A 14,802-nucleotide genomic window follows, 5' to 3' on the forward strand; every position below is an offset into this window, starting at 1 on the left:
ATACTATCATTACCTCAGGTGCTCAAGAATAAAATTATTTGTAAGAAAACTTGGAAACTGGTCAAGTGCAGGTACAGGAGATGTGCCGTTCTAACAATAGCCGTATCTTGCAGACAGAGGGCGAGCTTTGGGGTTGCAGCATCCCCTTAAGAAAACTAAGCATCAAAATGTCAGAGCTAGCAATGAATGTAACTCTCACCTGGAAGAATATTTTCTACAAGTGCAAGTAAATGTACACCTAGAGGCTATCTAATTTGTAACAGTTATTTTTGTTGTTGTTGTTGCTGTTGATTCCTCAAAATAATGGTTGAGGTAACGTCTTTGCCACATTTAAAGGAGAATTTTGCTACTGGAGAGGAGAATTTGTAGGCTGGATGGCATACACATTTCATGTGCAGGTGTCATTCAGACAGTGTGCTTCTGTTAACCACAATTCCTGAAAGAGCCTTGCAAGCCACCACTTCTCCCAATGTTTGTAAAATATACAATTTTGAACTCTTTAGGTAATTTAATCATCATAGTCATTGACACTAACATCCTGGGAAAGTCAATTTAACTTTTTGCTGTCTCTGCTGAACTAACATGAAGCTGCTTCATTTCACACTGTGTGGTCAACCTTAACATCAACCAGGGGCTGCTGGGGTCCTCCAGTGGAAACACGCGCAAGTGAAAAGTCTTGTCACAGCCTGGGCAGTGACAGCCAGGCTAGAACAACCTTGTTAATTTTTAATTGGTTTCTTTTCAGTTGGAGGCCATGCGATCACATCCTTGTGAGCTGCTTGTTGGATCTCTCTTGTCTGAATTGGATTAAAACATTTTGATGTTTCAAAATTAAATCTCTTTGGAAGTTTTGAATACCTACTTTCTCTTCCAAATGGAGCAAAGCAATGAAGCAGAAGTGGTTTCATCTGCACATACGCCATACGATTGACAGACTTTGATATCTACAGCAGAGTGAGTTTGACAATGCTTTTCCCTTGGACAAGACCTTTGTGAAAGTTTTCTGGTAGATTTGTTGGGTGTCTTGTCAAGCGTGTGCTATCTTGCTGCTTCTCTTTTATAAAATGTAGCAAATTAGGATCCTAGAAATTTTTACTCCTGTAAAAAGGATTGAAATTGGCTCAAAAGTTAAGAGAGAGCACAAAGGAAGAGACAGGATTAATACATTTGTTTTGTATCAGTAGGACACAAAGCTAAAATCACATTTGGGACTCTAAGGAATCACAAGATTACAGCTCAGAAAGCATCAGAGTTCTTTTCTAAATGGGTTTATTTACCTTCTTCCTTTCTGAAGTTTCAGGGAGCATTCAAGTCATTCAAAGCTGAAATTGTCCCTTCACCTCAGGAGGCAGAGCATTAAATATGGCAAATAAAAATCCTACACTAGGGGAAAAGATTTGTAATAACTTCTCCTAACACCCTATGTGATTTAAAAATAGGTATTTTTTTTTTACTTTCAGAAAGCAATATAAATAAAGTCTTTTAGCTGGATAAGAACATTTCTATAATGTTTGAAATTTATTTTGAAGTTGCTTGGGTTATAGTGACACCTTATGGTAGTTTTATTATATTTTACGGCTCATTGTGAAAGTTAAGATCTCTTACAGCCTTTTATAGCCTGTCACTATCACCAAGGAACTGCTTTGATATTTTCAGAAATATTTTTGTTAGAAGTTAGTAAAAAGATCATTCTATCTTTTCAATTATTTCTGATTTCACGTTTGGTCTTACTAGGAAGATAGATTTTAAATGGGAATAGTCTTTGCTACTTACTTCTCTCCATGTTTAACAGGTAATCTATGCCAGGCAGTACATGCATAACATGCTATCCAAAACGGTATGTGGTGATACCCAACTTGTGAGTACAGTGTCTTACTGGATTGATTCACTAAATTACAGCATGGGGTCCATTGTGTTCCTCTAATCCCAGGTCTGAACTCTTTAAAAGAAAACATCATGATGGAAGTTAACAAAAAAAAAATTCCCATTTAAATACTGTTGAAATTCAAACCTGTAGAATATGTAAGTAAATATTCAGACCAGCTACTACATGAAGATCAGAATTTATAAAGCTTGCCTTCCTGGGGCTCACCCTTACATGAATTTTCTAGTGTCTAATAGGAGCTATCTCACTCTACAGCCCTCACTTGAAGTGCAAAGTGGGTCCTGCTAATGAGCCAATGGTTTCTGTAAAACTTCAATGAATTCCTTACCTTGAGTATCTTAATCACACTCATCAAACAAGAGCTGAAAGTGGGCAATAGGTTCAAGGTTGCACAGAGCCGAGAGGGAATGAGGGAGAAGGATGACTGAGCAGTCACATTCGTCTTAAAAACAGAGCTGAAAATCCACATATGCTACTGTCGCCTTGCAAGGGGGGGTTGCGTTTATGCTGAACTGCAGGTAAAGCTTATTTATATTAATATCAGAATAAAATAAGCTCCAGAATACCTTTTATGTAGCCCCTTCTCATTAAATAAATTATTATGGCATAGAGACAGCTTAAAATGGCAAGTCAACTTTTTGTTTCATTGAACAAAATAAGTCTGTTTAAAATTAATATTTATGTCCAGACAACCTAAGTCAGCGACTAAAAATAGTCATATCTTACAATCTATAAACTAAAAAATTCAAAAAGCACACAGTTTCGCCAGACTTTTAAAGATATTTGTATTGCTAAGCTAGCTGAAATCACTGGCTAAGCACCTAGCACCAGCTGCTGTTTTTTTGAAAGAGTGGAAAGGATATCAGTTCTATTTCCCTTTAAAAACACCAGGTTTTTTTGAAGTTAAGAAACTGCACAACACTGAAGAAGCAAAACCTTCTCTTCCCTTACAATGCATGCATAAAAAAAGAACTAAGAATGCAATTAATCAACTGTGGCATCTTGAAGGACATGGTGACTGGTAATGCACAGTTAAGACAGTCCTCATAATCACTAATACTTTTGTTCAAATAAATTTGTGTTAAAATACACAGGGTTAATAGAGTTCCTTTTAAAATGAAAATAAACTCAACGTAGTTTTAGATACTGAATATTATACCTACCTTTCACCTGAAAATGTGCTACAGCAAAAAAAGGGGAGGGGAAAAAAAAAAAAAAAAAAAAGAGTCATTTATTCAACTTTCTAATCACAGTCATTCAACCTAAAAAAATGAGTAATTTCCAATAAAAATAAACACACAGAAATGAAACATTCCAATAAGCGTGTTATGGCTAAATTGAATCTGAGCTCAAGCAGCTGCTCAGCAGCAGCAGTAGCTGTCAGGAGAAGTTAAAACTCTTTCATGAGGCAGCAGCGGCCAACACCCTCTGCACAGGCAAATTAGGAATTGGAACAGAGTGGGTGGGTAGGGGGCACTGTCTCAAAGAGAACAGGTCCATGTCTATGGGGCTGGCACTGGATATTCTGTCATTTGGTAGATGACAGTTTTCATATTTTTAATTTTTTAGATAGATTTTTTTCTGTTTCATAACCAAGTAAAGCCAAGGTTTGTAGCAAAAGGCTTTTTATGGAAAGGCTACATTTAAAGTTCCTGTTTAACAAAAAAAGTATGAAAATTACATTTTATTTCTCATTCTCTTGCTCTGATTTTGTAAGATAAAATCATTGTAAGATACAATCGCCGTAAAATGAAATTTTTTTTAGAAATTCTTTTTAGAAAAATATCTGTCTGCCATCATGTTAGTATATATTCTTTAGATAAATTTATTGCTCTAGTTACAGATGTATTTGATTGCCTTGTTAGCATTTTTGCTTATTTGCACTTATTTGAAGTCACATCTGTGACATCAGTTAAGCACTTACAGCTTTGGTGCCATAGGTCACCATTTATTTTATCGGCATGGCAGGGGCAAAAATCTCTTTTATACTTTTTGGTTTATCTTTTTTTTTTTTTTTTTTTTTTTAAGTGTTCTCTTCCTTAGTATTAGATTTTTTCCATTCAGAAGGTAAGCCAGTTATTCCTCCTTGCGGTACCTGGTTCTTAAGTCACCTGCTGGAAAAGAACCTCTTCAAAGCTTTGTTTTTTTCACTCTTACAAACCATAGCCTGAAGTGAGCATTGAGGAGACATGGAGACAAGACATGAACAAATGTTGCCTGTTTAGTAACTTCAGCTCTGAACAACAAAACACTCAGTTTTCAGGTCAAAGTTAATAAAGTTTTCATTGATGTAGTTTCAAATAGAGCTTCTGTTTTGATTATCCTTGATTTGCATGGCTAGTTATTGTAGAACAGCGTAAAACCTAGTCTTTTGAATGTCCTGCAAAAGGTGATACATTTTAAGAAATTTCATTCAAAAAGGCCAAATAATGATTAAGGCAAAAGCAAAATGCCTGATCCCTCAAAAAAACCCTTTAAAAATTGGTAAGCAGATATAGGCAGGCCATTAAATCTCTATCATTTCTAAATTGCTCAACATCTACAACTGCCTTAATTTGCAGTAAGAAACTACACTAGAGCCATAATAATATCGTTAATAGGCAGATATCCTGAAGAGTAAAAAAGGAAAGCTGGATGGTTTTTAAATTCATAGATTAAAATTTATGCCCAGAATACTTAGTAAATTATTTTAGAGCTTGAATAACTTGTTTTACCTAGCTGCTCTTGGGTTTGTGCATGGGTAGAAGTTTATTTCTGAATTCCTAGTTTATAAGTTTGGGGTTAAGTTTGGCACAACAAATGGGAATCCACCTTGTCACCCTAAGAGGGAGTTTTCCAATGTACTGAGGAACTGCAGTGCTCTCCAGCTTCTGAGATGCCCCCAAAAAATGCATTTGTGTCTGGCAACAGGAAGAGAACTTTGAATGAACCAATTCTCGTTAATTGCTCACAAACAGCTCCTTTCCTGCACCTACCCTGCATTCCTCACAACTGCAGACTCAATAGGGTAAAACAGCTCTACAACACTGACATAAAAAGGCTTAACCTAAAGCTCTGGTTTGTGACATATGTAAAAGAGGGACTATTAAGATATTTAAGTGATGAAGCAGGGACAATTAGCTGCCAGTATCAAAGTATTCCAGGCAAAGAACAATCAACTGCAAAGATCTCCAGCTTTTCCTGTTTGAAGTCTTAGGTTATCTGGATTCATGAGAGACTTGTCAATTTTAAGCCACCATAAACCAATCCAGAACATCCAGATTTCAGCACCTGAGACTTTCCTGCTTAAGAAACAGGTACCAGTTGTGGATCCTACTAATGTCCAGAAACGGAGGGGACAAAGGAAACATTACCACAGTAAAGGACATTCAAGTCCTAATCCATCTCTCCTTTTACTCTCTTTTCCCACACCATCTCCAGCCAACAACGAAGCTTCTAAGCAGATCAGGATCTCAGATGTCTCACACTTGATCAATTTATACCTTACATAAAGCTGAGTTGTAGCATCCTTCAGAGCGCTGGCAAAGTCTAAGCCTGACAAAGCAGCGCAGCTTGACACCGAGGCTTAGAGAAAGGGCTGGTTTCTGGGTCAACAAGGAGCGAAAATGCAAATTGAGATCACTGTGCAACATCAGAAACTCAGATTCTGACATGGGCTTAGTGTGCTTTTAGAAAAAGTAACGCTAATTTTAAAGACATCTAGTGTGTTAGTTTTTCCCCAGGACTTTTATTCCTTGCATGACAGCAATACATCATCACGTTTTGCAGATGTCTGGACAGCAACCGCCCTAAGAAATTGACTCAAAATTATGTATTTAGAACAAAATACAAAGTGATGAAGTTTTCTAAATTAGTTACTATTAGTTAATTTTATGGAATTTTTAAATAAAAATATCTTCCAACATGAAAATATGAAAAGTTGGTTTATTTCCATAGGCAATCTCATTCACAGTACAAAGTGATATGGATTTCTTGAAACCGTCACCGTACCTTTTACATATTTTTTAAGTAGCTGATCTAAAAGTTGATACAAGAATAAATTTGTTTTTGAAGAGCTGTCCAATAAACCAGATATACACTAATGCCATGCTATGACAGTTCTAATTATGAATCACAGCTGACACTACAGTAACATCACTTTATAAATCTCATGAGAATTCTAATGTTTTATGATCAAAACATAAAACTGCCACTAGTACAGAGACTGTACAATTAGACAAATAAACAAGTATTAAATATTTTGCACAAGGCCTGAGTTCACTATAACACATTTTAATTTACAACTTCATCTCAGAAATCTGTACAGCAGTTAGAACTGTTTTGGAGAACTTAAAAGACAATACAACTTCAGGAGCTTATTTGTTCTCTTGATAAAAGTGTGAGGCCTGGAAGGCAAGAAGATTTGGTGTATGAATCCAAGGTTTTACTGCCTTGTGTAATTTCCTTGTAAAGCAGTCAAAACCTAATGGAAAGTCAGGTACAAGGCAGGACCTCCCTTGAATATCAGCCAACTCATCTGAAATTCTCCAATAGGTTTCCTCACAGCTATTTCAGAGTAAAAGTTCACAATGAGTATATAAAATGCAGCATATCTCTTAACAAAGAACATAAAAGCGTCACATATACAATAGGGTATTTTTTTCTGTACTCCCCCCTCCCTGTATTTCTTTCATTGGAAATGGCACAAATCAGCAATATCCCACCCACTCCCAATAAAAAACTCCTAAACAAAGGTCACTCTAAAGTCCAATAACTTAATCTGTAATGAGAGAGCCAGTTTTCATATACTTATGTTTTAAAAACTTTCTTTTCTGCTCAAGTCACATAGATGTGGGCAGACAAAGCATGTGAATTTATAATACGTAAGAAAAGTAACATATAATTGTTAGCCTGTATGGAAGCCTTGTGGAATTTGATTCAAATCTATCTTCTCATTTAATCATTGCTTTTTTTGGTGCAACTGAACTGAAAAATCTAAAATCCTGTCATCTATATACACACTTATCTATCTACAGACATAGATCATATTATGAGAGGGGTTATGATACAAAAGTTAACACACATTTTTCTTACTTTAAAAGGCCATCAGGGTATTTGTTAAAGTTCCACATAAATATGAAAGAGGTTTGCTAAAAAGATAAAACTTAACAGAAAAAAGAAGTTTTAAATAATAAGGCTTGAAACGTTTTGCACCTATCCATCCGAAAATTCGGCCTTTTACTTGGGCATCTGTGCAGACCTGCAAGGCCACAACTCGCCCAGGACATTTTTAATTCACATCACCATCGAGAGAGGAAGATGTAGTATCTTCATTAGAACAAACTAGGTATTCTACGCATGTTCTCTGTAAAGTTTCTGTCTCCATCTCCCAGATAATTGCTGGACTCCCTTTACCTTGCCGAAGACGCCTCTGGTACTGCTGTCCTCCTGCATAAGTAGGTTCCACAGGCTGTTCTGTGCCTTATTCACGACACTTGTGTGATGAAAAGGAACAGAAAATCTGCTCCCTCCTCCATCCTCAAAATGACACTTGTGCCATTTCGCTCCCCATTTCCCTCCTCTTGAGGGAGGCAGACCCAGGGGCTTCTCAGCTAATCTGTAACTCAGTAGTTTCAAGGTCCTTCTCCACCAGCCCCAGCAGATAAGGTTTTCCAAGCCTCTTTAATTCAGTCCTTCCATCTAGCAGGATTAGTTTGTTTTCTAAGATCGAGTTTTCAGAGGATGCTTCAGACTTTCAAACTTCAAACCAAATGGAACCAATGGTTCTAAGATGGAAAAGATTGCCATCTTGGCACAAGAGCACTCATTCAGCATACACCAGAGCAGCCAAAGGACAACTCGTGCTTGTCATGAAGATATTCAGCTATTTCCACTTCTCTTCATTTTTCCTTTTGTAGTAAATCAGTTAAGGAACAGGAACTTACTCCTTTCTGCTCTTTACCCCTTCTTTACAAATGAATGAGAAGTAAACAAGGTGGGCTGGGCAGTTCAGCCCAGACCATGCTTTGATTTCCATGGTGAGATCTGCTCGCAGTGTGTGAGCACAGCGGGTGCACAGGGTGGATGCTATAAGGTGATGATATAACCTGCCAGGCTTCCATCATTTTTCCTTTAAATTAGGTTGGATACCAAGGGCAGAAATTCTGTGTAATTTACAGTATTGTTCAAGGCATTGTAATAAGAACTTATTGTACACCAGGTTACTTTTTCAGCAACAGAATTTGCAATTTCTGAATCAGATAGCAATTTCGAATTTGTTGTCCATTTTGTCTTGCATTAGGACTAGACAGTTCCTCCGCTTCGGGCCAAGTTAGACGTAACGCTGCTTTCCACCCACGTCCAGAAACAGAAGGCCCGTGGAATGGCCACATTTTGTAACGTCGTCCCTTCCTCCTGCTCTTTCCCAAACGTCGTGGACGTGAAGTACAGCTGTTGCTCTCAGACAACGGTATCCGCTCTGGCCACAACATGAGCCTCTTGAAGGTCCTCAGAATGACAACTTGTAAGTGGAAATCAACTGGATAAAGCTTCCTAAAGAAAAATTATGGTAGCAGGAGCCAAGTGACACATGGCATTGGTGACTTACCTCTGGCAACTACTCTTTCCTTTAAGTTAAGAAGAAATATAATTAGAGAACTTCATGCACCCCCATTTTCCTGGCATGCTAACCAGGAAGAATCCACAAGTTATTTTTCTTTTTTATTCTTAAATAACTGGGAAATTTCGTTATCATTTTCATAAGCACCCTTTTCAGTTGTCTTTGTTGGTTTTTTTCCACTCCGGTCATTCTGAAAATTGTGGCAAACAAGAGAAATGAAAATCATGTTCTCAAATATAAGTAGAAAAAACAAACCATATTACTTGAGCCAGATAAAGATCTTATTCCAACATGTTACCACTGCATAGAAGAGACTCTCTTAATTTGAACTTGTAAGATTTTTCTTACTTTGTTCTTAGAAACCAGATTATGTTCTCAGATAGCTCATGCCAAAAGCACATACCCCAAATCCCACAGTTTAGGAGGTCCAGTATATAAAATCAGATCAAACCTTTTCAGTTAATTTTCCCTCCAATAGGTTAAATTAAAATCCAGTTCTGAAAAGTCCCCACTTCAGAGGTATCAGTGAATGAAACTCTAGATCAGGACAATGACATTTAAGACTGCCTTTACCACAGATGTATTAATTTAATACATTGTATAGTCCGAAGATATGTTATTTTAAATATAAACTTATTTTCAAAATAATTTAGGGGAATACAGATTCAAATAATCCTCCAAAGGCTTGCCTTGTTACCTAACAAAACGTTGCTTTCAAAAGTTGACATAAAAGAAGACATTAGTGTGATTGAGAGTATAGAATACTAGTAACCACAAATGAACTTAAATAGTTTAACAGTTCTAGTATTGTACTTAAAGTTTACACAGATATCTTAACATAACCTACGATGTTTTTCCATGAATATTAACAGCACAAGAGCATCACAATGTGTTAGGTATCGTTTTCTAAACCACAATTTCACTGGTCCCAGGTATTTTAAAATAATAGGACTAAGGCAGCAGCTATAATACATAAATAATTCTTTAAGAAATGCTTAATGCTATTACCGCTTAGAACCATGGAAATATAACAAAATACAAGTCACATTTACAGCATAAGGCCCTTTGGTTTCTTAAGCAGCAAATGAAAGAACAATTTCTTCAGTGAAAGGCTTTGAAAAATAAAGCATGTAGGCTTTCCAAAAAAGGTAACTAGTTCTTTCCTTCTCAAAATAGTCAGCTATAGTCTTCAAAATATCATGTAAGAAAGCTCCCGACATTCTTAGGAAAGAAAAAGTTAAAACCCAACGGTAGTATCTGACAAAGCAGAGATTCTAACATGGGCAAGCTGAACATACACCTTCTGGGAAGCAGAAGAAACCACTGTTTGATTTTCTGGAGAGCTTTATTAAATTTGGAGTAATACAATAAAAAGGATCTGAAATACCTCTGTATTTACCCTATATTGTAGAACTTAAAAATCTGTATTTGAGAACTCACTTCATATTCACATATCCTTCATAATGAGTTAAGTTAAAACAAAATTAAAATGAAATAGTTTATTCTAGTCAAGGCAATTTATGGCAGTGTCCTTTTTCACACCACCATGTGTAACTTGTACCTGGCAATCCTTTTCCATCTTCCCATTGGTGTCAAAAATCTATGAAGTAATCGAAGACATTTCTGTGTAAGTAAACAGTGTGTGTTTAGTTACACAGAACTGCTTAGTTACACAGTTGGGGCAGTCAACATCCGAATTTTAGAGAAAACATTCTTTTTAGGAGATTCCATAACTACTTGTATTTTTTTTTCCCCACCAGATAGAAGCAGTATCAAATTAGCCAAAACACCGGAATATATAATAAATGTGATTGTGTCACCACATGTATTTTAAAATGCTGCTTAAGTCATATGTTGCTTTTGCTATGTGGCTGGTAACAAGGATCTGGCATTATAAAACAGGTTGTAAACCAGCATGACCATTGGAGCAGTGTTCTTAGGCCATCCCAAACTTGCTCAAAATTTTAATCCAACTTCTTATGCCTCCTGAATCTTCTTGTAGTTTACTACCACATTTATTTTAAGAGAAGAAACGCAAAATATTTTCTCATCTTAGCCTCTTGCACAATTACTGGTTAGAGATCTTTCTATGTAACATGGCTAACAAAACTTTTTGAGGCAGCATAAGAATCTACTTTTTGCAAACTGTCATATGGCAAAATGACAGTTTGTACCAAACACAAATCGTCAATAAGAATTCAGCAGACACTGAAAGGACTGGGCTGCAGGATTGCATTCACTAGTTATTACCCCTTGAGCATCTTTGTTGAATTTAAGAAACCAAATTTTGTAGGAAATTTCATAGAAGTTGATTGAGTGAACTTCTGAATAATTTTGAAATACTTAGCTGCTTCTTTTTTGATTGAATATATGCACCCTACCTTCAGTGCTCTGCTGTTTGATACAGAGACAGGAAATCTTTAGCATGTAAGATGACTTTGCACTTAACGCAATTCCACTGCAGAACTAGGTGAATGCAAAATCAAGTTTTTTTCCAGTGCAAAAGTCTTTACCTTGCTGGGCTGAAAGTTTTCCCAAGTCATGCTTTTATTAATTAAAAAAAACATGTCCATCAGCTTACCGATGATCCAAATTTCATTGATCTTTGAAAGAAGGAAACAAAACATTTTACCCAAAAAGATCTTTTAAGTCATTACTAGCTGAGCTGCTGTTTGTCATTGTGTTTGCTGGTTGTACGAAGTTCTGAGGAGCAAAGAAAGGATTACCCTGTATACCAAAGCCAGGCTGTCCTATCACGTTCATCTGCGGTCCCAAGACTGAACTGCTTGCGCTTGGGGACCCTTGTGGGGGTACAAACTGATTAACCCACTGGCTTGATTTCTGTTGAGCCATCTGTTTCATGCTAACTTTGGGTTTTTGAGGACCAAAAAGATTATCTAAAGCAGACATATCTGGGGGTCTGTTTTGTTGTGTCAGTGGAGAGATTGCAGATGCAGCATTCATAGGACTGTAATTTGGCATATTGGCAGTCGGTACAATGTTCATCTTGGTTGCTGCTGTTGCTGTTGGACCACTGAAGAAATTCTGAGTGGTGGGGCCAGCACCCATACTGAATCCAGCAGTCTGGAAAGCCATATTAGTATTTAGTCCATTTGTTATATTTCTCTTTGTGTTGTCAATAGGTGATGAAAATCCCATTCCAACGCCCATATAAGGGACAGAAGAGAAGCTGTTTGAAGATGCGACATTAGCTTTGTTGACAGAATGGCTAGTCAAAGATGACATATTGTCTATCAAGGTATCTGTCAAGTCTTTTGTCTGCAAAATACATAAAAGGCAGTTAAATACTTTTCCTGTACAAATACTCTAGCAACAGCCTTTATCACTGCTCCTGCAGAAGTGGCATTCATTTTTCAAAAATTAGAATTTACGGCATGGAACTGGACATGAAATGTAATTATCCGCAAAAGCGATTAGGTTATTTTTGTTCTTTGCTACTTAGAATTAATTGTTATGCAGCTTTAATTTGACAACTCAGACTATATACAAAGTGCTACTGTGACATTTGCTTCATAGAATCATAGAACAATTTGGGTTGGAAGGGACCTTCAAAGCTCATCTAGTCCAACCCCCTGCAATGAGCAGGGACATCTTCAACCAGATCAGGTTGCTCAGAGCCCCGTCCAGCCTGGCCTGGAATGTCTTCAGGGATGGGGCATCTACCACCTCTCTGGGCAACCTGGGCCAGTGTTTCACCACATCCATTGGAAAAAACGTCTTCCTCATGTCCAGCCTGAATCTCCCTTCCTTTAGCTTAAAACCATTACCCCTTGTCTTATCACAACAGGCCCTGCTAAAAAGTCTGTCCCGATCTTTCTTATAGGCCCCTTTTAAGTGCTGAAAGGCCACAATAAGGTCTCTCTGGAGCCTTCCATTCTCCAGGCTGAACAACCCCAGCTCTCTCAGCTTGTCCTCATAGGAGAGGTGTTCCAGCCTTCTGATCATTTGCTTACATGCCTCAATCCTATCTCCAAGCCTTTTAAATATTTAGTTAATAAACGCTTCCAAGCAAAGCCTTTTTTAATACGTCCTTTCTCCTTATCTAGAACAATGGCCTTCCAATAATAATTATTCCTTTGGAACCTCCTGCAATTTAAAAAGTGAGAAATATTGCTAATTATGCGAATGGAAGGCAGATTAAAATTTATTTTCATTTTTCTCAGCTGTGCCATTGTACTATCAGTGAAAATAAAGGTGAGTCACAGGAGGAAAAAAAATGCTAAATACAGCACTTGAAAGGAAAAAAAGCATCACAGCTCCACTGGAAACAGTGCAGCAGTTTGTTCTTTCTCACCTGCTTCACTGGAGGTGTTATTACAGTTGCTTGTGGTTTAAGAGGTTGCTGGCTTTTCAGTTTCTGTGCCTGTTCTTGTTCTTTAGCTAACTTTTGCTTCTCCTCCAGTGTAAGTGATGCCTTTAAAAGGGAAAGTACTGACACTAAGTTGCACAGAATGGTTATTCTTGCATTTATATTTTTATTTCATAAATAGCACTGTAGTTTCAACATGTGGTAGAACAATGAATATTTTTTATACAAAAGAGAAAGTGGATAAGCATAAAATCTATTCTGTTTATCATATCACTAAAAAGTACTTACAGCAAATAAAAACAATATTAAAAGTAGCATAATGAGAAATTTGAGCAGATCACAAATAAAGAGGTATCACAACAAAACCATTTTAGCTTTGTCATAAGCAAAAGTGTTCCTCGCAGTTGTTCTTTTTATATGGTTACCAACTAACACTTGATATAGAATTGCAACTGACCACGGAGTCAGAAAGGGAATTTTATTTTAAGATTGCTTAAGAGGCTTTTCAGGATTTTAACTCTACTTTTGTTAATGATGAAGGATAAAATCATAAAATCATTCCCTCTTAGTCTAAAATTAGTGAAAGGGTTCAGACAACTAGAAATGGAAATGATAACATGTATAGATTCTGGGGAGCCATTTACATAATTAATAGCATGAAAATAATTTTACAAAAGTTTACACTTACGTTAAATATTCTATGTCAGGTCATACTTTTTCTTTGCTTCTTGTATTTATCCCCATATTAATTGTTCATTTTCACTTGACTTTGAATTGTACAGTATATGTTAGTGTCTGCTACTACATAAAATTCTACATTTTATCTTCATCTGTTTGTTATTTTATCATAAAGTTGCCTTTTTTGACTTTCCTATCTAAATCCCCAGTTGAAGTTTCAGTTTCATTGAAATCTATCATTAAAATGACCAAAAATTTATAATCCTAATCGCTGCCTACTTTGTACAAAGCTATTTTTAATGAAAGGCTTTCACAGAAATTCAAGGATACAATTTTGAGCATTTTTCAGTGGACCTTCGCATGTGACTATGTATGGTGCTGTGCTACACAAAACCAGTTTTTCTTTTAAAGCTTTAAACATTTACACATACTCTTATTATGCAACCCTATCAGCCTTGTTGTATTAGACAGACAGATTTAACAGGATTCCAAAACAACATAAAACACACCTTTTTCTGTTTTGATGACATCTCATTCTCTTTACTATCAGATCCACTAGTTAGAAGGTCAGCTCCACTAGTATTAAATACCTTGTCAATCTGTTTAAGTTCAGAGAAGCAAAACTTAGTTATTTGAAATGTTGTCATTTAAGATAACATAAATATCAACTAAGCAATTTTAAAATTCAAATTTCTATATGTAAGTAACTCACTAAAATATTGCCACTTACCTGATTACTTGTACTACTAGATCTTGCCTCTTCAGATACACTCATTTGGTTAGCTATATCCAAAGATCTATATGGTACAGAGTATATGGATTACAAAAAGATAACTTTACAGTCACATCCACCACACTGATTCAGCAATGCAGATTATTCTTCTGCATTTAAACAATAAGAAAAACCCTGCAATATGAGAGTACTGCCATTTTTATAGAATGCCTGTCGGAAACTGGAAAATGTTCATATTCTAAATTGTAGTTTCCTAACAATCATTTCACATGGTCTTAGTTCTTCCTTTTAAACAGGGTGACACAGACTTGGGTAGCCCAAGTTAGTTTGACTCAGAAAAGTCACCTCATATCAGACCCCATAAAATTGCTCTACACGTCTTCAAATATCACTGCCTTCTAAAAGGCTGAAACGTTCATTTTATTCCATATGGTTTATGTTCTCGGCAACTACAGAAAAGCAAGTTAGCATATAGAAGCAAGACATAAATTGTACTAGTGGAGCTCAGTATAACTTTTACATTTAATGAATTATTTTAAAATCAGTGAGTCAAAATAATAAACTGTGACTGAACTGTA

The 14,802-nt window shown here is 36.4% G+C and overlaps 1 protein-coding gene across 2 annotated transcripts in view; it reads right to left on the minus strand.

Annotated features, from left to right (window-relative positions):
* Positions 1-5,820: 5,820 nt before the first annotated feature.
* SCYL2 (SCY1 like pseudokinase 2) overlaps positions 5,821-14,802 on the minus strand; it is a 42,972-nt gene continuing 33,990 nt past the window's right edge. For both annotated transcript variants that reach the window (XM_065648499.1, XM_065648489.1), the window contains 4 exons: positions 14,222-14,288; positions 14,001-14,090; positions 12,799-12,918; positions 5,821-11,762 (listed from right to left, as the gene is read on the minus strand). In XM_065648499.1, coding sequence (XP_065504571.1) covers positions 11,112-11,762; positions 12,799-12,918; positions 14,001-14,090; positions 14,222-14,288 — 928 coding nt within the window. In that variant the 3' untranslated portion in view covers positions 5,821-11,111. The remainder of the gene's footprint in view (positions 11,763-12,798; positions 12,919-14,000; positions 14,091-14,221; positions 14,289-14,802) is intronic.

Source organism: Caloenas nicobarica, chromosome 1 (assembly GCF_036013445.1).
Source record: "Caloenas nicobarica isolate bCalNic1 chromosome 1, bCalNic1.hap1, whole genome shotgun sequence".
Taxonomy (NCBI): Eukaryota; Metazoa; Chordata; class Aves; order Columbiformes; family Columbidae; genus Caloenas; species Caloenas nicobarica.